Source organism: Vipera berus, assembly GCF_964194415.1.
Source record: "Vipera berus genome assembly, chromosome: 1".
Lineage (NCBI taxonomy): Eukaryota > Metazoa > Chordata > Lepidosauria > Squamata > Viperidae > Vipera > Vipera berus.
In genome coordinates, this window is record NC_138202.1 from 23,206,678 (window position 1) to 23,229,184 (window position 22,507).

The window sequence follows — 22,507 nt, forward strand, 5'->3', positions numbered from 1 at the left end:
GAAACTTCCAGTAATGGAGCATTCACAACCTCTGGAGGCAGGTTGTTCCACTGATTAATTGTTCTAACTATCAGGAAATTTCTCCTTATTTCTAGGTTGCTACTGTCTTTGGTTAGCTTCCATCCATTGCTTCTTGTCCTGCCTTCAGGTGCTTTGGAGAATAGATTGACTCCCTCTTCTCTGTGGCAACCCGACATATTGGAACACTGCCATCATGTCCCCCCTTGTCCTTCTCTTCATTAAACTAGACCAGGGGTAGGCAACCTCGGCTCTTTTACGACTCATGGACTTCAACTCCCAGAATTCCTGAGTCAGCTGACTCAGGAATTCTGGGAGTTGAAGTCCATGAGTCGTAAAAGAGCCGAGGTTGCCTACCCCTGAACTAGACGTACCCAATTCCAGCAGCCGTTCCTTATCTGTTTTAGCCTCCAGACCACTAATCATCTTTGTTGCTCTTCTCTGTACTCTTTCCAGAGTCTCAACATCTTTTTTACATTGTGGTGACCAAAACTGGATGCAGTATTTCAAGTGTGGCCTTACTAAGGCATTGTAAAGTGGTGTTAATACTTCACGTAATCTTGATTCTATCCCTGTTAATGCAGCCTAGCACTGTGTTAGCTTTTTTGGCAGCTGCAGCACACTGCTGGCTCATATTTAAGTGATTGTCCACTAGGGCTCCAAGATCCCTCTCAGTTGCTACTATTGAGCAAGGTACTACCTATACTATACCTGTGGATTTGGTTTTTCTTGCCTAAATGTAGAACCTTACTTTTTTCACCACTGAATTTCATTTTGTTAGATAGTGCCCAATGTTTAAGTCTGTCAAGATCCTTCTGTATCTTAAGCCTGTCTTCTGGAGTGTTGGCTATTCCTGCCAGCTCCAAATCATTGATGAAGATGTTGAAGAGCCCTGGGGCACCCTACTACACACTTCCCTCCATGTAGATGCAGTTCCATTGAGGACCACACACTGAGTCAGCCAGCTACGAATCCATCTGGTGGTGCATAGTATGTAGATATTGTTTATGTATCTATTGATGGATAATGTCAGAGTTTCAAGTTTCTAGAAATTCCCGAGTGTTTTTGGACTTGGCTTGGTCTAAGATGGTCAGTTTCCCAATTGAAACAATGGTTAAATCTGTCTATATGTTGTGAAATTAAAAGCTTTCATGTCTTCCAACTGCTAGTTAGTGTTCATGGATGCGCTCTGCCAGTCTTTTGTCTGTACGTCCTATGTAAGGGCTGTTGCAATCATTAATGAACACCATTATCCATTCACCCATTATACTTACTTTCCAAAGTTACTTACTTTTCCAATTAGTTAAAAAGTAGAATAGAAATGCCTCTTGCCAATTTCAATATGATAGTTATTGAACAACCCACCTGCATTCCATTCTCCCTTCTGATGGTTCAGGAAGCATGTATGATTTTATGTTTACACACCTAAAAAATATTAAAGACTGAATCCACACTGGCTGTTGTAGTCTCCCCCCTGCCCCCTCTGTCCATGGCAGCTGACAGCAAGCAAGTGAAGATGGAGGCTAACATTTCTGGCCTGAGGTTAGATTCCTGAGGTTCTCAACAAAGCAGAGATTCCAATATAAGCCAATATATGCTACTCATTCTGTTCTAGATTGGATCTCCTGGACTCTTCCTGAAATGTGAATTCAGAGCATGTTGTATCCAAAATTGAGAATTTTATCTATGTGGAAAGACGTGGACACACACACACACACACACACAACCTTAATAAATGTAGAGATGCTTCTGAGTGAAGTTAAATAGTATTGTCTGCTACCATTAAAATAAAAAATATGTAGGCCCGAGATATGATGTACCAAGACTGACACTGTTTCAAACTGTGAGGGCTCTGCTAGTTGGGAAACAAACTGCATTTCAATCTATTTTGTGATATACACCAAAGGAGTTTTTTCTTAAGAGGAAAAATGGGAAACTTACTAAATTAACTGTCCTTTAAACTCTTTCATATGCACATATCCATGTTTGTCCCTTTAATAAAAACAGACATAGTTTAATGGGAATATTTTAATTGGGAAAACAAAAAAGGAAACAATATGGATGACAGCCTTGAAAAAAGGATAATGGAGAAAATAAGATTTCCCAAGATTTATTAGACAATACTGCTTCTTATATATATATTTATACCATACCACCAAGAAATAAACCTACCACTCAAATGTGCCCAAGTTGAAAGAAATCTTTCATTTCTGCTAGGAACTGCACTTTCTCCAACTTCATTCTGGCATAGTATAAATAAAATACGTGTCCATGAACAAATTAAAGCATTTAAAAACTCCTTGAAACATGCAGGGGCATTACGTTTAGAAAGGTTTATCCAGTCCAAGGCATTCTGAATCCCTAATTTGACACTGGGGCACATTAGCAGGGTCACTGTGGGAAAAAGCTGTTACCTTTTTCCAATAAGACACACTTTGGGCAAAGCACAGGCACCTGTCACAAATGGCCGTCACCACCTAGAGCAGGGGTCGGCAACCTCGGCTCTTTTATGACTCGTGGACTTCAACTCCCAGAATTCCTGAGCCAGCATAGCTGGCTCAGGAATTCTGGGAGTTGAAGTCCACGAGTCATAAAAGAGCCGAGGTTGCTGACCCCTGACCTAGAGGAATCAGAGTTTCTGTCAGCCATTGGTGACCAGTGCAGGACAAACCTCTGTCACATCTTGACAGCTGAGTCAGGAGCACAAATGCTTGTAGATCTGGATAAACCTTTTATCTCTGTTCCTCCAACACGCTTATGAAAAATGACATGGAATGTGGCTTCCCTCCTCAAACGCACACTCACATACACACAAATGCACTGCATAACTCACCCTATATCTATTTTATGCTTTTTGCCAATCTTCCAGACTGTTACTGATCCTCACTAAAACTCACCTTGCATTTCATACATAATTTCAATCAATACCAAATGGTCTTCTATGACCAATTCCACAAGCCAATCCTATACGAAATATTCTTGTACAAAACTGCTTTTATATAGCGAAAAATGTTTTTTAATTTTAAAATCCTCTCTATATAAACACCTCCCTTCAACAATGTCCTATATCTAAGAAAAGGTCAAGAAGAATACTGTTTTTTTTTACAGTTGTTAAAAAAACCCAAAACAAACCACCCACCCACAACCAAAAGCTGCTCTGCAACCTTCGTGTGCTGGAAGTTAAAAATGCATCACATCACCCTAGCAGCAGATTAATAAATAAAGATTAAATAGTGTTTCTTTACAAATCCACAGAGAATGGCTGCGTTAAAAAATAAAGACACAAACACAACTTCCTGGGAACCTCTGCTGAAGATTCCCTGAAACGGGGATGTTTTGGTGGCAGGAGAGAAAACCCACAAAGGCCTCACAGAGGAGAAATTAATTTCCACTGGGTTCTGCCCTACAGGCATCCCCCCTTTCCTTATTTTGCTGTTGACTTCAACTCCCAGTATCCAAAAGTAGGCATTGTCAGAAGAGGATGAAATCAGCAGCCCAAGCCATAAACCTGAGCATGAAGAAATCCTGTCCCAAATCACTTTGACTGCATTTGAGATTTTTCCAACATCCAGGCTTCTGTAGGCCTAACAAACAGAAGGGACTGATGATCTCACAGCTTTTATTAAGCCAACAACATAACCAACCACACAGTGGCAAGGGAGAGAACAGCTGCTTCCCAGCTGCAAGACATGTGCGACGTTTGGTTCTTGATCCTAAAAACAGGGTCCGTTCAGACATCAGTCGGAGAATGTGAAGGCAGGGGAAGAAGAGGAGAGAAAAGGGTGCCACAGAATATGTCTTGGAGATCCATAAAGAGCGGCTTCCTCAGGCAACATATTGCTGGCTCACAGTTCCAAGTCGATTCACGGTTGCTTAGTAACTGTTCTCGTGGCCTGCCAAAATGTAGAGATTGCTGTGTGCTGTTGGATTATCAGTCGGCCTGCTTTCCAGCACCACCACCCTATGGGGCAAGCACAGAATGGGTAAGTCAGCAGTTGTTGCAGACATCCCGGATGTTGTTCCTTGAGCATTTGCTATTGGGCCACTTCTAACTTGCCAATTGCCTTCCCACCCATCTTGGCGCCCATGTTTTCTTACGCAATCATGCATGCACAGTAAATATGCAGATATGATGCAGAAATGTTCCTTCAAGATGGAGCTAGGCATTTTACAGCCCGCAAGCAACATCCGGTCCTTTGGTTGCGCCTGTCTGGCTCATGAGAGGTTAAGCAGAAATTAAATAGGGCTTTACCACCAATGAGGGGAAAGTTAATTTGCCTTGGGAAACCTGGCAAGCTGGGCAGTTCTTCCTCTCCTCGGGCTGTTGGAGACGTGATAAGACTGGTCCCTCCCAAGACTGCTGGAGGTGCAATAGACCAGTCTTTCCTATGCCATGCATGCCATACAACTGTATTGCTTTTATTTTGAAGGCAACTGTCTTTTTTATTTATTTATGTAGGCATGCGCATGAATGCCTATGCACCTTCACAGCCCGATTGATTCAGACCTCCACAACAGTCCCAGTTTTTCATCTGGCTCCTTGGGAAAATTAATTGCCACCCCTGCTTTAGAAATAGAGGTTGCAAATGGCAGTCCCTGAAACTACAAGATGTTTTAGCTTGTGCCTTTTCTCAATATTGTAACCCTTCAAATACTCTCAGAATAGGGTAGATGGAGGTGAACCCTACAGGATTCTCTCAGAATCTAGGATTCTTTAAACGAGAAGGCAACGTTACAGTCCCTGAGAGTATCAAGCAGTCTGATACTCAAGAAATTTGAACACTACACTCCTACATAGTGTTTGGAGATCCCCATATTTTATATTTCTATACATTTATTTGGATGAATGGATGTGGTTTTTGCATCTCAATGCAAATGTAAAACGTAAAGGGAACAAAAAGGAAAAAATTAAAAATCTTACTGCAGGAAGGTTAATATGATTTAACAGACAGTGAAATCTGTCCGGATGGAATTTGGGACTAGGATTCAAGGTTATACCTTATTCAAACGGAAGTAGACAGACCGAAGATGAGGAGAATAGCATTATAGGTGAAGAAAGAGCATGTATTAATAGAGAACCAGGACGAGTGTACTGGGTAAGAATACAGGAAGGGGAAACAGCAAAGATACTACAATATTGTGAGGGTATGCTATAGACAAGCCAGGCAGAAGATATGGATCATGCCTTCCTGGACCAGATTACAAAACTTTCGTGGAAGAGGGGCACAGTAATGGGAGATTTCAACTGTGAGGTCCTTGGTGCTCCATATTTTCTTGGTTGTTTTCTTGCAGACATTTCAAACTACTGTGTTTCCCCGAAAATAAGAACCGGTCTTATATTTTATTTTATTTTTGCCTCTAAAAGAGGAACCAGGTCATTTTCAGGGAGTGTCTTTTCCACGGTTTCACCTCACTGCAATAGGCCTGCCCAGCCGGCCTACTTCTGCCGCCGCCAAAGGAAATGCCTCTGCAGCCGAGAATGGAGCTCCGGCCTGCATTTTGACTTGAAAGGCCTTCCAGAAAAGCCTCTGCACCCGAGAACTAAGCTACAAATTGAATCCGTACTTCGGTTCTTGGCTGCAAAGGCCTTTTCGGAAGGCCTCTGACAGTGAAATGTCTGAAATGGTATAGGGTTTCCTGTCCGAGCAGGGGGTTGGACTAGATGACCTCCAAGGTCCCTTCCAACTTCATCATCATTATTATTATGATGATGTCTTCTTTCCCTTCTAGCTTCATCTTCTTGGAATTTTGGCTTTGGCCTTGAAGCTACAGAGCATCTGCTGTGTTTGTCAGAGCTTTACTTGAAAGTTGCAAGGGCTGAGATTATGAGAAAGGTTTGTTTATCGATCAAAAGGCATGGTGCCTTAGACCTGCAATTGCCTGGCCATCACACATTGGGAGAAAGGTGGGAGAAGGCAGTGGCAGAAGAACCCCCTTAAGAACAGGACAGGGAAACAATAATAATTTCTCTAGATGTACTACTTTCTTTTTAAAGGAGAAAAGGCTGCAGGCTGCTCTTCTCAGCTCACCTGTCAGAGCCCAGTAAACGGAACACCCTTGTTTCATCAGAGATCTCCTGGGTAACCTGCAAAATAGCAAAAAAGGAACACGATGTGTGTAACTGGCAGAAGAGCATTTTTTGCCCATTTGGAAAAGAACAAACCTAATTCAGACTGCAAATGAGAACTGTTTCAAACGGGCCATCAACTTTTAATAATATACACATACCGAGTCATTTTTACATTATGTACCAAACTCTAGTAATGCAATTCTTCCTCAGCTCAGAAAAATCACATTTGTTTATACAGGAGGAGAGATTTTTATATATAGTGTTGCAAATATGGAGCACAATGGAAGTTGACAGGGATTAAACCTAGGACCCATGACAAGAAATAGGGCATCCTACTATGGTCTTACTCAAAACTGATCGAGGAAATTCACCTATGTTTTTAATCCAATAGCAGATTCTACCCAAGTTAAACCAGTCTGGGACAATACAAACATTTGACATTTAAATAGCATTATACCAAATCTCTCTATAATCTTGACAAAAGTATTGTAAGATAGATCAGTAACATTTCTATGCCACAAATTGGGAGAAATTGAAGTCAAAAGAGTACCAGTTGGTTAATAACAAAATGGCTGAGCTATGATTTGAATGAAGAACTCCTAGCCAGTTCAACAGGGCAATACTTAGTGCAAAGGAAGCTGTATTAAATCAGATCCATGAAATTCAGTGTTGGGTATTCCCATGAGCAAGAGGAAACAATACCTATTTATCACTACCTAGTAAGCTATTCTTTTTCTTTTTTGCATCAAAACAGAACACACTCTGCCTAAGATCTGTCTCTGAGCCAATAAAACTATTCAGGTACAGGTTAGAAGCAACAAAGTTGATTGTGTTGTTCAGGATTCCTTTGTCTGTGACTGACACCTTCCTAACTGAAGGGTAAGGAGGATAACAAAACAATGATTAATGACATACTTGCCCAAACTTACTTCATCAGACTTAAAACTTTTGCCTTGCATCCCATGTTTCCAGAAGGCCAACACACTGTCCTGGAGGCACACTGCAAGAAGAGACACAATGTAAGACTGATTAGGAATGCTTGGGGATGAGCTTTCTGAGCAAAGGGAAGCAAATCCAAGAGATACCATTTTATTAGCCAGACTTTGTTGTGTTCCTACCATATGTGAGAGATCCAAATGAAAGGAAGAAGGATGGAAACATCTGTGGAATGAGTGAATCTTGGGTAACACTTCCAAAGCCAGGAGAATCAAACTGTGTTAAATTTCCATTGGCTGATGATTAATAAACATAGAACAAGCACCCCATTTTCTCATTGAGATTTATTTTTCATTTGTCCCTGCTAAAGGACAATTACCAAGCAATGGGGCATAGTGAGTGATATTTCACTCATATTATCTGCCATCAATCAAGGAGAATTTATGATCACAAATGATCACACCAGAGGGATCTTAAAGGTTAGTCAGAAGGAATATTCCCACTATAAAAATTGCAGCATTAAACCTAAAAACTGGCCCTTGGTCAGGAAAGCACAGGCATTTGAGGATATAGAGGGCTTCTTTCCAATGCTTTCTTTGCTTACATTTCAAGTTGTGAATGTGTGGTGATTTATAACTGTTTATCATCTATCATAGGAATCAGTAATGTGGTCCCTACCGGCATTCTGTCTGCAAAACCTCTGAATAACATTTACAGACTGGCCCACATTAAATAGCTTCCGTTATTTAAATGTTTAGGGAGATGCTTGCTAAATCTTACATAATTTTAGCATTCTGGACTGAGATCTTATGAGATTTCAATTAAGAATGCTGAAATCTGACAAAGTTTGGATAACACTCCATGATACGTAATACACAGAAGAGCTGAGAATGCTATCACAGAAATCTTATGATATTTTAGTCTTTAAAAATGTTTGCAGTGCAACCCTCTCACATATGATACAGTCATGTCAGGCACTTTAAATGACAGGGAAAGCATTTGCTCACCTACAGATTCAATGCAGAAATCAAAGCTTAGTTCTGAGGCCAACTTCTTGCTTGATTTCAGTTTACCATGCAAATTCACGATCTTCACAAATCCTTGATTGAAAAAAAGCAAACAATGTAACAGTAATAAAAGAATCTCAGTACCAGATAGGCTCAAAGCCTGCCTTCAAAAGCAAAGGAGAAGAACCTAGGACTTCATTTCACTTTCTGTACTAGGGCTCAGACAGCCTCACCCAGTGGAAGGTCAAATCAGTTGGACAGATTTTTCAAGAGACACGGTTTGAATTTTGCTGGCATTAAAAAAATGTTTAAGATAAGATAACCTTTATTGTCATTTTTTTACTGTGGACACACTGGCACACATCCAAAATGAAATTCTGTTGCCTGCTGTCAAAAGAAAGTATCTGCACAGACACATATATGACACACATTATGATACTGTCCATTTTGAACTCTTAGCGGAAGGAGGAAGCTTTAGAGTTCACAAGGTTGATCCTATGTGGAACAAAACTGTGACTGAATCCGGATGTTCTTCTACGGATACCACCAAGCCTCCTCCCAGAGAAGGTAACAAGGAAAAGGAGGTTGTGAAGAGGATGTGTAGCATCCCAGACAATCCTGTGGACCCTGCTCAAGCATCGCTAATATGCTATGTCACAAACAGAAGGAAGTGAACTACCAATAATCTTTTCTGCCGTCCTCACCACTCTCTGCATTGCCTTCCTGTCTGAAGCAGTGATGCTTCCAAACCAGACTGTAATGCAATAGGACAGGTTGCTCTCGATTGTCCCTCTATACCAGGGGTAGGCAACCTTGGCTCTTTTATGACTCATGGACTTCAACTCCCAGAATTCCTGAGTCAGCATAGCTGACTCAGGAATTCTGGGAGTTGAAGTCCATGAGTCATAAAAGAGCCAAGGTTGCGTACCCCTGCTCTATACTATAGAAAGTGGTAAGGACAGGGGAAGGAAGATGTGCTTTTTTTGTGCAACACAGAAAACACAGGCGCTGCTGTGTCCGCTTCACCAGTGTCTTGCTGTTGAGTGACCAAGCTAGCCTACTCGTTAGCTGCACACCCAGAAACTTAATGCTGTTAACCACCTCCACAGATGAATCATTAATACAGAGGTACGGGGCTGTGCCTGCCTTTTCTGAAATCGACAATGATTTCAGAAATTCACCATTAAATTCACTGTTTTTAAGACTACTGAATTCAATAGATATTATGTATAGGCATTTTTTAGACTTTTTCACTAACTTAAAAAACAAATGTTATTTTCCCCTCCAAATATTCACAAGGTTTTCCATATTAGAAATAAGCTTATCTGTCCCCAGATCAACTAATTTATCTATCATCTCTTTCACCAGCAACTTTTCATTCACTGTTATGAAAATGTTTAATCTTTCTTGAACCAAGACCCACCATTGGCTCATGAGGGTCAGCACAGATATCCAAGTAAGCTGGAGACTTAAACAAGGCCAGGAGAAAACTTAAATATGACTTTGTAATTAAAAGTAAATTGCACTGATCAAACAAAGATAATATAATTAACCGCCATATGTCACATTAAAAAAAACTTGGCTTCTTGGTAGGTAGTGGATTGTACAGCTGTGCTTTAATTTTGACATAATGATGCTGAAGGCACAACTAAGAATGACAGAGACATGTGTGATTAAGGTATCTTCAGATTAATAGTTTCAGTACAGGTGGGGTTAATCAGCAGTTCACTGTGTCGCAATCTGTTTTTTCTCCTTTCTTTCCTTTCTTTCTATTCATTAAAAATTATAACAGTTACAATGCTGTATTAATTTCTGTTGGCGGTCAGAAAAGATTGATCAAACCTTGGAAAATGTTAACTTTTGTGTAACAATGATATAGGAGCCACTCCTGCTTCTCACCACTTGGGGGCTTTTGCTGAAGAAATATTCACCACAATAAAATTGTCAAGTAATACATTTGGCTTTACTACATGTCTATGACTTTATTACATCCAATAGCAAATGTGGGCACTGGGCCTAGTTAGCATCCATTCTGCAGGACATCAAATGATGAAAGGTATACCCTGCACCCATGTAGTACTGTAAGGTAAAAAGGTAAAGGTTCCCCCGCACATGCGTGGTAGTCGTTTCCGACTCTAGGGGCTGGTGCTCATCTCTGTTTCAAAGTCGGCGAGCCAGCACTTGTCCGAGGACGTCTCCGTGGTCATGTGGCCGGCATGACTAGACGCCAAAGGCGCACGGAACGCTGTTACCTTCCCACCGTAGTGGTCCCTATTTTTCTACTTGCATTTTTACGTGCTTTCGAACTGCTAGGTTGGCAGAAGCTGGGACGAGTAACAGGCACTCACTCTGTTACGCGGCACTCGGGATTCGACCCGCCAAACTGCCGACCTTCTGATCGACAAGCTCAGCGTCCTAACCCACTGAGCCACCACGTCCCTATGTAGTACTGTAGAGATTGTCAAAAAGCTTAGTGGTCTGTGCTGTCATTCCAAGATGTCACAAACACTGCCTCATATTTCTGAGGCTGGAAGGAGGGGTACTGAGGCTAAAAGCAGGGAGTTGCACAAATCTATTTAGCAACTTGAAACATTCTGGTTTTGGTTTGCTTGCATACACTGGCCAGAGTGAACTGGGATGTTCTATAAAGGCTGTAACATAAATAAATCCACGTAAATAAATTCAGAAGCCTGATGAGGAATCTGTATATTGAGCTTGAAGCTATCATTTTGTTAGTCTAATTTACAGAGAATGGCTTCTAATGCTAGAAGCACTGGAGAAGTGAAGTTTTCAGTTTTTCTTGAGAGTGAACTTTCCTTATATAAAGATGGCTTTCAATTAGAATCACTGGAAAGAGACCTTCCCTTTCTAGGATCAGACAAAACACTAAAAGAAAGGCCTTTTAAATAACAACACAAAAATGCCACGTGTCTGATGTCTACTGTGGTATTTTTCAGCATCAGGTAAAACTGAATGCATTCTCAATAACCTCTTATCTTCCTATGAGGTATTTATTCATCCTGGTTTATATTATGCCCCATTTTCTATTTTCTTTTAGACAGGGTATAAATCCCATTCACTTACTGTCCAAGCACACAAGAACTGTGTCCCTTTCCAGCTGAGTGACGTGGATGGCATCAAGTTGTTGACAACCTTTAGGGGAAACGAGTAATTAGTCTGTATCCAAAACCCTCAATGCACCAAAAACCTAATACACGTCCAGCTTACTACATCAGAAGCCATTAAAGTTGCTTGGAAATAATAAAAAAAAGTAGTAAGAAAAATTAAAGAAATTCAATTTCATGGCATCTTCAGCTCAGATTATTTTTTGGGCAGTATTTTAATCATCGTCATCTTACTGAAGTCTAGAACAGGGGTAAGGAATTATAAATTGTCTAAATGTTGCTGGATTATAATGCCAAGCAAGGAGGATTGATGGGAGTTACAGTTTAGAACCAATACCTAATACTGCAAACAGGATTTATGCATATTATGAGTATTTTAGCAGCAACCGATTGCCTATTATGCAGGTAACATATGGCTGGCCAAGAGACCTTGGTCTTGGATTACAAGAGAACTTTAAAAGGATGTTGCAGATAATAATGTACTTTCTACTCATTCACTGAGGATGCAAGGAGAGAAGCAAGAAATTAAAAGGGAAATACTGCAAGAAGAAGCATTGTTCTGAAGAAAAGGGAAGGAAAGGAAAGGTTTCCTTTCTCAGGCTGTCATTTTGAACACTAGGATAGCGTAATAATAAGCCACCTGATAGGCAACATATCCATTTAATAAATACATAATGGTACAAAAGCAATCTTTCTGTGACTTTTGAATTCCCCATCATTTCTTTCTCCCATTAAAAAATGTGCTTTTATTGTCCCAGAAATTTGTCCCCTCACTGATCCTAAACAATAGATAGATCTGTTGAACGTTCATAGAACACTGTAGGGCGGGCATGTCAAACTCGTGACATCATGTGACGTTGCGCAACGTATTGTGATTTTTCCCCCGCTGCCAGCAATGGGGGTGGGTGCGGTTTCGGGATGATGCGTCCGGCCTGTGGGCTGGCAGTTTGACATGCCTGCTGTAGGGAGAGAGCTGCCTATAAGGACAAAAAAAAAACAGAGGAAATCGGTAGCAGCTTTTCTGACTGAGGTTTCCTGAACTGCAGCTCAGTTCATTAGATGCATCTTGCAGAACATCTGCTTCTATTATGAAGTTTCTTTGATTGCTGTAATCCAACATCCTTCCGAGGTAGGTAAAATGAGGACCCAGATTGTTGGGGGCAATAAGCTGACTTTGTAATAATGCCGCTTGGGGTTTGTGTGAAAGCCCTAATAAGCAGGCATATACATAGAATGAAGGCTACTGCTAAGCTTGTAAGCCGCCCTGAGTCTTCGGAGAAGGGCGGGATATAAATGGAATTAAAAAAAAACATGTGTCAAAAAAACCCCCTACTGTCTCCTTTTCACTGCAGAACATCAGCGATTCATCTTAGAAGGCTTTTGCTGCTAGCAAAGAGTTCCAAATATAAATACATAATCTTCTGCAGGATGGGAAAGAGGTTGGGCAAATGACAAGCATCTTGATGTTATGATACAAATGACATAACTTACATAATAGCTTATATTATAGAGTTGTTACATTTGCACAATGATGTAATGATAAGAACAATAACAACAACAACAATAAAGTTGGAAGGGACCTTGGAGGTCATCTAGTCCAACCCCCTGCTCAGGTAGGAAACCCTATACCATTTCAGACAAATGGCTGTCCAGTCTCTTCTTAAAAACTTCCAGTGTTGGAGCATTCACAGCTTCTGGAGGCAGGTTGTTCCACTGATTAATTGTTCTAACTATCAAGAAATTTCTCCTTAGTTCTAGGTTGCTTCTCTCTTTGGTTAGCTTTCGATTGCTTCTTGTCCTGCCTTCAGGTGCTTTGGAGAATAGCTTGACTCCCTCTTCTTCGTGGCAACCCCTGAGATATTGGAACACTGCTATCATGTCACCCCTCACCCTTCTCTTCATTAAACTAGAAATGCTCAATTCCAGCAGCCATTCCTTATATGTTTTAGCCTCCAGACCACTAATCATCTTTGTTGCTCTTCTCTGTACTCTTTCCAGAGCCTCAACATCTTTTTTACATTGTGGTGACCCAAACTAGATGCAGTATTCCAAGTGTGGCCTTAATAAGGCATTGTAAAGTGGTATTAATACTTCACGTAATCTTGATTCTATCCCTCTGTTAATGCAGCCTAGCACTGTGTTGGCTTTTTTGGCAGCTGCAGCACACTGCTGGCTCATATCTAAGTGATTGTCCACTAGGACTCTGAGATCCCTCTCACAGTTACTACTATTGAGCAAGGTATCCCCTATACTGTACCTGTACATTTGGTTTTTCTTGCCTAAATGTAGAACCTTAATTTTTTCACCACTGAATTTCATTTTGTTAGGTAGCACCCAGTGTTCACGTCTGTCCAGATCCTCCTGTATCTTAAGCCTGTCTTCTGGAGTGTTGGCTATTCCTGCCAGCTTGATGTCGTCTGCAAATTTGATGAGTTCCCCATCTATCCCCATGTCTAAATCGTTGATGAAGATGTTGAAGAGCACTGGGCCCAGAACAGAGCCCTGGGGCACCCCACTACACACTTCCCTCCATGCAGACGCAGTTCCATTGAGGACCACATGTAATATTGCATGGGTCATTAATTTTGACATGGTCAAAACCTGTTAACAGATGTCTATGCGAGAGTATCTTATTTTTCAGAATAGTTTTAATAAGCTGGGTTCCTGTAGTCTTTCATTGTTGTTATTGTAGTTTCAAATCTGGAATACCAGTAAAATAGAAATTCTGTACACTGAGGAGTCAAATAGTTCCAACTGTTTAGTCTTCCTATTAGTCCTCTCCAACTAAGTACCTCTAAATGTAGCCTAAAGTGATGGGTTGGAATCCAACAAAGCTAATCTATATGCTTCTGCTGCTCTAAATATATTTCTGCTGAATTGCCAACACAGGTTTATTGTTTATTGAATTGTGGGTTGTTCTGTTTTCATGTTTTATGCTATTTTTATCCTATTTTTGCCTTGGGCCACTTGGATTTTAGCAATGAAAAAAAGTGAGATAAACTAGGTCACAAAATTTTGTACTCTATCTCTCGGAAACGGAAAGTTCTGAGGAATTCTAGAACGTTCTAGTGTTCTTTTGCACCTTGCTGATCTAACCATTCTGAGAGTTGTCCAGCAATTTTCTGGGAGAAAAATCTTCTGGGACAGGAAGTGTTTTGTGGTGATCTGGTCCCAAAACAAATTTAAAATATTCCATACCTGGAAACAGAACACTGAGCATATACCTAATACAGAAACTAAACAAAATTAAACTGAACAAGGCCAGAGACTCACCTATACCAATTTCTGTAAACCATGAGGAAGCTGAGTTCAAGTTGATTGTCTCAAACTGTACAACCTGATTTGGTTCAGCTCCTTTGCTGATTGCAACACATACCATAGGGTATTCCTGTTCAGGGATCACCAGCATTTCAAATACTTTCAGTGGGGTTGGCAGAGGGAAATCAAAGTGCTGGAGGATGAAGATACATTTTTTTTAAAAAATCTAACTGAAGAACAACTTGTACATTTTAAGATATGCATACTTAGAATGTATCCATTCACATTATTTCATTTATTTTAAATCTAAAAAGTACAGTAACCATCATATAATATTCATTTTAAATCTGTATACAATATTACAACAAATATAGAGGTATACAGATTTCAAGCACTTTTGAAACATTTCTCTGAAAATCCTCTCAAATGAGCTTTTATGGATCAGCTTCCCAAGAAAGGATTTTTATTTAATAGGCCCTGCTTCTGTCCTGTTTTGCCTTCAAAAAACAAATGGCCACTTTATCCTTGATGTTTTAGAATTTAATAATAAAGATCAACAGTTTAAACAGCTCAAAAATTGTCACAGGTTCAAACTCATTTGAAGTCTCAAATTACTTCAAAATGCTAACAGCGCCACTCTGCTTTGGAAGATTCCTTAAAAAAAGTTGCAAAAATACAAGAAAAAGGTGTGTGTGGAGGGGAAGCTTACCTTTATTAACATGAATTTCTGCATTGGTTCATACCACTGAAGCAAAACAATTCCCAACTGCAAAGCTCCACAGAGATATTTATGACCTGTATATGGATTTCTTACTAATGAAGGAAAAAGAAGAATTCTGAAGTAATCATAATGGATCATTTTAATTTGCCAGCTGCTTGAATTCATATTACAATTTATCACAAATGAATCATTTATCATTATTCTCTTATGCCTGGAGCACCATCCTAGAATAATAATGTGATGTTGCATCTCCTCAGAGATATAATTACTGCAACATTTTTGACTCATTCTACAAGATCCTCAGTCTACATCAGGGGTAGGCAACCTCGGCTCTTTTATGACTCATGGACTTCAACTCCCAGAATTCCTGAGGTTGCCTACTCCTGGTCTACATCTATTGCACTCCCTATGTACTTCGAATATTGCAGAAACACCACACTCAACAAGGCCAATGGTGAAGGATTGGGATGGATATTGTACTTTCGTCATACCTGAAATTTCCCTTTCCTGCCTCATTGAAAAATAAACCTAAGCATATACAGCTGAACTAGCCAATCTTTTTTTCCGTTTTATCTTGTTAATGCCACTTATGCTGATGGTGAAATGTATACTGAAAGAATGGGTACTCGCTGAGCTTGGTTGTTTTCTTGCAGACATTTCATTACCCAAACTAGGTAACATCATCAGCGCTAGTCTGCGCTAGCATTCATGATGTTACCTAGTTTGAATAATGAAATATCTGCAAGAAAACAATCAAGCCTAGAGAGCATCAAGGACCCCTCATTTCAACTTTGAGCTACAAATAGTCTCCTTCATTGGTACACTGAAAAGAAATATGATTCTGCCACCTGATGCTGAAGAATTAAGTTCAGCATTCATATTTTTCTGGGAAAGCAGGAAAGACACTGTGATGTTCTATTGCTGGTCTGCTGCAGGATAAGAGGGGAAGGAAAATCAGAACAGCTAGCTAGAAACTGGCATTCTCAATTGTGTCAGAATTATAATTCCCACTGTCACCATAATTGCTGTGTTAAATCATGGAAATTAAAACTTTATGTATATGTTGGACTACAATGGAAAAGCAACAGCTTAGTGTTTTTAAGAAGCCATACTAAACCTGAAATATCCGAATGTCTAGTTAGGGATCAATCCACATTATTCTATCCATATATAGCCTGAGAAACTTCCCTCTACTATATTTATTTATTTATTTTATTTTAATTCCATTTATATCCCGCCCTTCTCCGAAGACTCAGGGCGGCTTACAAGCTTAGCAGTAGCCTTCATTCTATGTATATGCCTGCTTATTAGGGCTTTCACACACACCCCAAGCGGCATTATTACAAAGTCAGCTTAATTGCCCCCAACAATCTGGGTCCTCATTTTACCTACCTCGGAAGGATGGAAGGCTGAGTCAACCTTGAGCCTGGTGGGATGCGAACCTGCACTAATTGCAGGCAGCTGGTGTTACTTAAGGAGGCATTAGCCCACTGCTCCACCAAGGAGTATGCATGGTATAATTTTCTTTCACTTTATTAATCTGAGATATTTAGCCTGAGTGATTTATTCTTGCATTGATTCTCAACCTGCTGTTCTCATCTATTATGGAACTATCCATGTAGTTTTCCTCAGAGAAGAGTAGTCAGGAAAACCTTTGAAAAGCACCTGCTCTATGAGCTTAGAAGCGAGTGGAAACAAAATCAGGTTTTCAGGCAACCTTCCATATTGTAGTGCCTTTGAGATATGCTAGATTATTATTCTCATATTTCTAGTCAGAATAGTCAAACAGGATGGAATTAAGACAATTACAGTCCAACGTATGTGAAAGTTATTACTCTAAGAAGGCATTGTAAGTTGTAGGGTGGTAGAGCTGGAAGATTCCTTGTAAACTGAACTGACAATATCAACTCAAGATGAAGACTCACCTATGCAACATTTGTGGCATCCTTTTGTATCTGGGATCTTTGTTGTTAAGGCAAATTTTCTGGAAAAAATACCAGAGCCAACTGTTAAGAACAGGTCAGAGGCCTCATGGAAAAATAATTTTCAACAAGAGTTTTCTTTAAGCTACTTTTTATTTAAACGCACAGAATATTAAACAGTGACAGGAATGGAGTAACTGTTCTTGATGGCAACTGCATATATTTACAAAATAGAAAAAAATATGGAGAAGGACAGGGTTATCTCTGAATACCAGCTTTTGGAGACTGCTTTTATAGCATTTTGGTGGATTTTCTGAAAATAGAAAGTCTATTTTCTGATCTTTCAGGATTTTCTTCTTATGTGCACTCCTTTCTTCTATTAACAGAAAAGGAGCTTCCATTTTAATATATATTTTTTATTAAATACTTTAATTATAGTAATAAAATCTAATACAAACTAAACTTCTAAAAAGAAAAGAGAATAGCAATGAGTAAAAAGGACAAGGACAAAAAGAAAAAAGAGAAAAGTAAGAATAAAGAAATATATAAATGGTTGACTTCCAATCTTCGTCACAAGTATAAACAAAACTAGTAACTCTTCATCCCCTCTAAAGTTACAAACATTTATCCCCTCATCTCATATCCTATGTCATATCTATAAATATATCATAAAACATAATATTTTCAGTCTTGGTATCAGCAGAAAGGACAATCAAAATAGCAACGGCAATAGCACTTAGACTTACATACCGCTTCACAGTGCTCTACAGCTCTCTTTAAGCACTTTACAAAGTCAGCATATTGCCCCCAAAAATCTGGGTCCTCATTTTACCGACCTCGGAAGGATGGAAGGCTGAGTCAACCTTGAGCCGGTGAGACTCGAACTGCCAAACTGCTAGCAGTACTGCATTCTAACCACTGCGCCACCACAACACATCTTATTTTAACTATGTTTAAACTTGTTCTGAAGGTCTCTAGTATCTTAGAAGTAACAAATGAGTAATTGTTGAAGGTGATTAGAAAGTGAGTTTTGCGAACTTAGTATCCTTTAAGAGTTGCAAGCAAGATTCCTGATTCCGTTGTCTCCTGGTGCTCAAATGTGTGGAAAATCACTGTCTTCCAGTTTCATTGTCAGGAACAGTCTGGAATACATGTGGGTAATCTCCCATCCTCTCCTTATCCAGAGATGTTCCAAGGAACAAATCTTTTCATCGTTTCCTTTTTTCTTTGCCCCAGCTATTTGCTCCACTTTTGCAGAGCTGTCTTTAGTTCAATACTGCCTCCAGAAATTTCAGGAACACTTTTTCCTGAATTCCATTGACAAGAAATTCAATGCTTTATGTATAAAATACACAACAGCAAATCATGGTACAGGAAAACTATATACAGTTTTAATAGTTAACATTCTTCAGAAATATTGAATTCTAAAGAAATAAACTGTCTACATTTGGCATTTCAGAATGTCATTCTTTTTCTTTCACCAAGGATATCTTTAGTCTTCTTTGATTTCTCAAATTGTTTTTTCTGAGGCTCCAGATCTACAGGGCATTTTTTTCTAAGTTGCTATAAATTCAATCATAACAAACAGTTCTATCTTTCTTGTATCCATCCAATTGGCCACTATTATAATACTGATATAATAATGACTTTCACCTAATGGCAATTTTAATTCTAGTAGTCATCAAGAACATAAAAACAATTTCCTTTTCCTTTACCTTAACAATATCCTTTGTGTAACCCAACAAAGATCTAAATAGTTTTAATCACATTCTGTAATATCCTTTAACTGTTTTAATGGCTGTTTTCAACAATGCTTTATCATCTGTGAACATCATCTACTCTGTTATTTCCTATAGCATCAGCACAGTAGTCCTGTACTTTATTTAAAGAACTGTATAATTATTTTCCTAAAATAATTTGACAACAGAGAACCTAAAATAATTTGGCATAGCAGTTAAGTTGCTGGTCCAGACTCTAAACCAATGACTCTGGGCCAATGACTTCCTCTCAGCCCAACCTACCTTACATGATCGCTGTTGTGGGGAACATATCTATTTACACAAGGTGACTTGAGCTCTTGGAAAATCTTAAAAAGTTTTCAGTTGAGACCTTTGTACTTTCTTTGCCAACAATTACATTTTATTTTATCAAGTATTGTATACTTTATACACTTAAGAAAGTATCATGCTCTAGTGCAATGAATCATCTAGATAACTTGATAGAAAAATTTTCTATTCTAAAATCGTCAAAGTGTAAAAAGAAAAAAATGGGGATAATAGAAAAAAGCTGAGGAATAAAAAAATAGTCCAATAATGTACGCTAGACAATCAGGGTTATTGTTGGGAATGAGAATTAAAGGAAGAAGCCAAAAAGCACTTTACAATATATAAAATTATTTTTAAGAGATTCTTATTTGTCCAATGCTCTGTCTATTTTCTGTCCCAAGATACTGGAAAGCCTCTCAATTCCGATTTGCAACTTTAAAAAATCATAAAAGATTGTTATATTATGGCTAGAGGACAGAATTAGGGTAAGAAAAAGTGGATAAAAATCTTTGTCCAATTGCAATGCACACTGGATAATTTTGGGTCAAATTTTGCTGGACTGCTATAAGGATAAAATGAATGAACTGGGGGAAAAATATAAGTGAGGATGTTTATTTGTATGTGGGAGAAATAAATAAAAACAAATGTCAAACTCTATGGAGAAGTGGCATAATGTAAGTGAAACCTATACAAGCAACTTCTATTTCTGGAGTTTATCCTCAACTTTCCAGACAAACATGCTTCAAAATTGTCATAAGTCAATTAAAAAGACAATAAAATCACTGAAAAGGAAAGCTGAAGCAACAGAACGAAACTCAGTTAAGGTCTGCTGAAAGATTAAGTCAAATAAAAAGAGCTCCCCCCAAGGCCTGAAAGGGATCAGTGAGGATAAGAGACAATTATTGGAAGGGTTCAATTGGTGCTACTATCATGGCAGTTTGTCCCCTTGACTTTACTTGTCTTGCTTTCAAAAGGAGGAGAAAATTGTTGAAATAAAATCTCTGCTTTTCATGAATTATAATCTTTGGGTCTCAAACTGTAAAATTTATCTTTATCTTTTTGCTTTTATTTTCTGAAATCAATTATTTGCTTATTTGTATTCTGCTTTTATTGTTTTTAGAAACAACCCAAGGCAGTGAACGTATCAAACACACAACAACTCTATGAGGTGGGTTGGGCTAAGAGAGAATGAATGACTGGCTCAAAATCACTCAGATGGCTTTATGGCTAAGGCAAAACTTTAACTCACTGGCTATCTATATTACAATATTATAGAATGTTACAGATATACTTCTGTATTTGCAAACCTACAAGCAGCAAAAACAATTCTTTATGAACATTCAGAAGAAGAGGCAACCGCTTATGGAAAATGTTGTCATGATCAGCAATAGCAAACAAGGCAGATAAATGCTCTGGGACAAAATAGCAAAAACCTGTATCTCAAGATTACCCTACCTTGGTAGTATTTTATCAGGAAACCGATGGGTCTGAATATGAGCAGCTATTCCTGTTTTTTTGGCTTGTTCAAATAAAGCTATTAAGTTATGGGAGTAGAGCTGAAACGTTTTCCCTGTAACACAAATGATATTTGATCTATGTCAAACTCTTACATATCAAACTGACTAAACAAACAAAAAAATAAATAAGGAAACGTATAGAGCAAGAAAAGATTACCTTCTGAAAGGACAGCCCCCAAGTATCCACAGGTCCAAGCAAATTGCAGAATGAAAGGGAAAAAAATTTAAAGAGATGATTTTCATAGATTTACCAAAAGTTCAATTCAGCACACTGAAATTTTTCACCCCATCTTTTAAACTTTATGAGACATTTCTTCAACAATACACATACCTGAGAGTGACATCAAAGTGTTGTTGATGACATACAACCAAGTGCACCGCCGTGGAAACAACTAAGAGAAAGGAGTAGAAAATGTTTCAGTGGTGAAAGTGAGGAAAAAGGGAATTTGATTCTAGAGCTCTGTGAATTCCAGGCAATACAATTTGGGGGCAAATAAAATTATCCTTTATGGCTATCCAGCATGCAAACACACAAGGAGACTTTCAATTCCTTTTAACCTGATCTAATATCAATACCACTTACAGGATCATTTAAAGAAGTATTACTTGGAAGTAATCCCTTTGTATTCAATGACATTTATTGCTAGATAAGTATGTACCTATTTGTTCTGTTAATACCATTATCAAGCTTTTCAGAATTCCATGCCACTCACATTTTAATACTTTTCATCTATACGTTTATCTCTATCTACCTCCCTCCAGCACTTCTAAGATCACTGATAATTCCTATTGCAAAATTAAATACCAGGAACCCCAAATCAAAGAAGCTGGAAAAAAAACACCAAGAGCAATAAAAGAAAACTGTGGTAGATTAAAAGTATTCGGAACATGGAGAAATGTAAAGTAATCAAAAGTACTTTCCAATTACACTGCAGGCTAACTAAGCGATACTAGTCGGAGAAGAGATGGATGCATTTTTCCTAGGAAAAGTCACAGATTTAGGTCAAGCATATGCAATCTTTTTCAGGCCTAGAATATTCTGACTCTTAAGTGGGGCCACTTTCTAAAAAGTGGGAGGATCCAGAAGAAATACTGTTCCTGCCTAGGTCATACATTTTGGCTCAGGTGACTGCAGAGTTGAAAAAGTGTCCCTTTGTTGAATCTACAACAGCCTAGAGCATGGGTAGGCAACCTCGGCTCTTTTATGACTCATGGACTTCAACTCCCAGAATTCCTCAGCCAGCCATGCTGGCTGAGGAATTCTGGGAGTTAAAGTCCATGAGTCATAAAAGAGCCGAGGTTGCCTACCCATGGCCTATAGCAAAAAAATTTATTCAGTCCAAAACAAATCCCAAACTACCACAGAGAAGTGATACAAAATGCCACCCAGCCTACTTGCTCACATCCATGCCATTCTTAATTTCCCACCTGAGAAACAAGCACCACTTTTTACCTGAGTTTCTCCCTCGGCAAAGAATGAGCACCTCCAGCTTGGACCCAGAAAGCATTTTTCACCTACCTGCTCCATGGTAGCTTCATGCAGCTCATTGAGATTCAGTGTGTAAATGCCCTCTTCAGTCCCAAAGATAATGTACTGATCTGTAATACGGTGGAAAGACAAACTGAGTTAGCTACATAGGTTGGGGAAAAAATGAAAGTAACAAACGATCTCAAATTTGCAAATGTAAAGCAACTTTTTACCTTTGGTGTCAGGATGTATCCATGATGTGGCACAATTGATCTTCAAAGGGCAGCCATCAAACACTTTTGAAAAACATGCTCCCATCTAGAATAGCATTAGTAAACAAAATATATCCCAATTTACAACACGAGAAGTTCCTATTCCTTCTGGACAACCTTTTGTTTAGAATGGTATAGGGCAGGGGTA

General features: G+C 39.0%; 1 protein-coding gene across 1 annotated transcript in view; it reads right to left on the reverse strand.

Annotated features, from left to right (window-relative positions):
• Positions 1 to 2,003: 2,003 nt before the first annotated feature.
• MAP4K5 (mitogen-activated protein kinase kinase kinase kinase 5) overlaps positions 2,004 to 22,507 on the reverse strand; it is a 107,732-nt gene continuing 87,228 nt past the window's right edge. The window contains exons 22-34 of the mRNA XM_081336673.1: positions 22,321 to 22,405; positions 22,139 to 22,218; positions 20,951 to 21,011; positions 20,558 to 20,672; positions 17,061 to 17,119; positions 15,124 to 15,227; positions 14,430 to 14,607; positions 11,116 to 11,184; positions 8,032 to 8,124; positions 7,018 to 7,088; positions 6,048 to 6,103; positions 2,639 to 3,979; positions 2,004 to 2,495 (exon numbers count right to left, since the gene is read on the reverse strand). Coding sequence (XP_081192799.1) covers positions 3,892 to 3,979; positions 6,048 to 6,103; positions 7,018 to 7,088; positions 8,032 to 8,124; positions 11,116 to 11,184; positions 14,430 to 14,607; positions 15,124 to 15,227; positions 17,061 to 17,119; positions 20,558 to 20,672; positions 20,951 to 21,011; positions 22,139 to 22,218; positions 22,321 to 22,405 — 1,059 coding nt within the window. The 3' untranslated portion in view covers positions 2,004 to 2,495; positions 2,639 to 3,891. The remainder of the gene's footprint in view (positions 2,496 to 2,638; positions 3,980 to 6,047; positions 6,104 to 7,017; positions 7,089 to 8,031; positions 8,125 to 11,115; positions 11,185 to 14,429; positions 14,608 to 15,123; positions 15,228 to 17,060; positions 17,120 to 20,557; positions 20,673 to 20,950; positions 21,012 to 22,138; positions 22,219 to 22,320; positions 22,406 to 22,507) is intronic.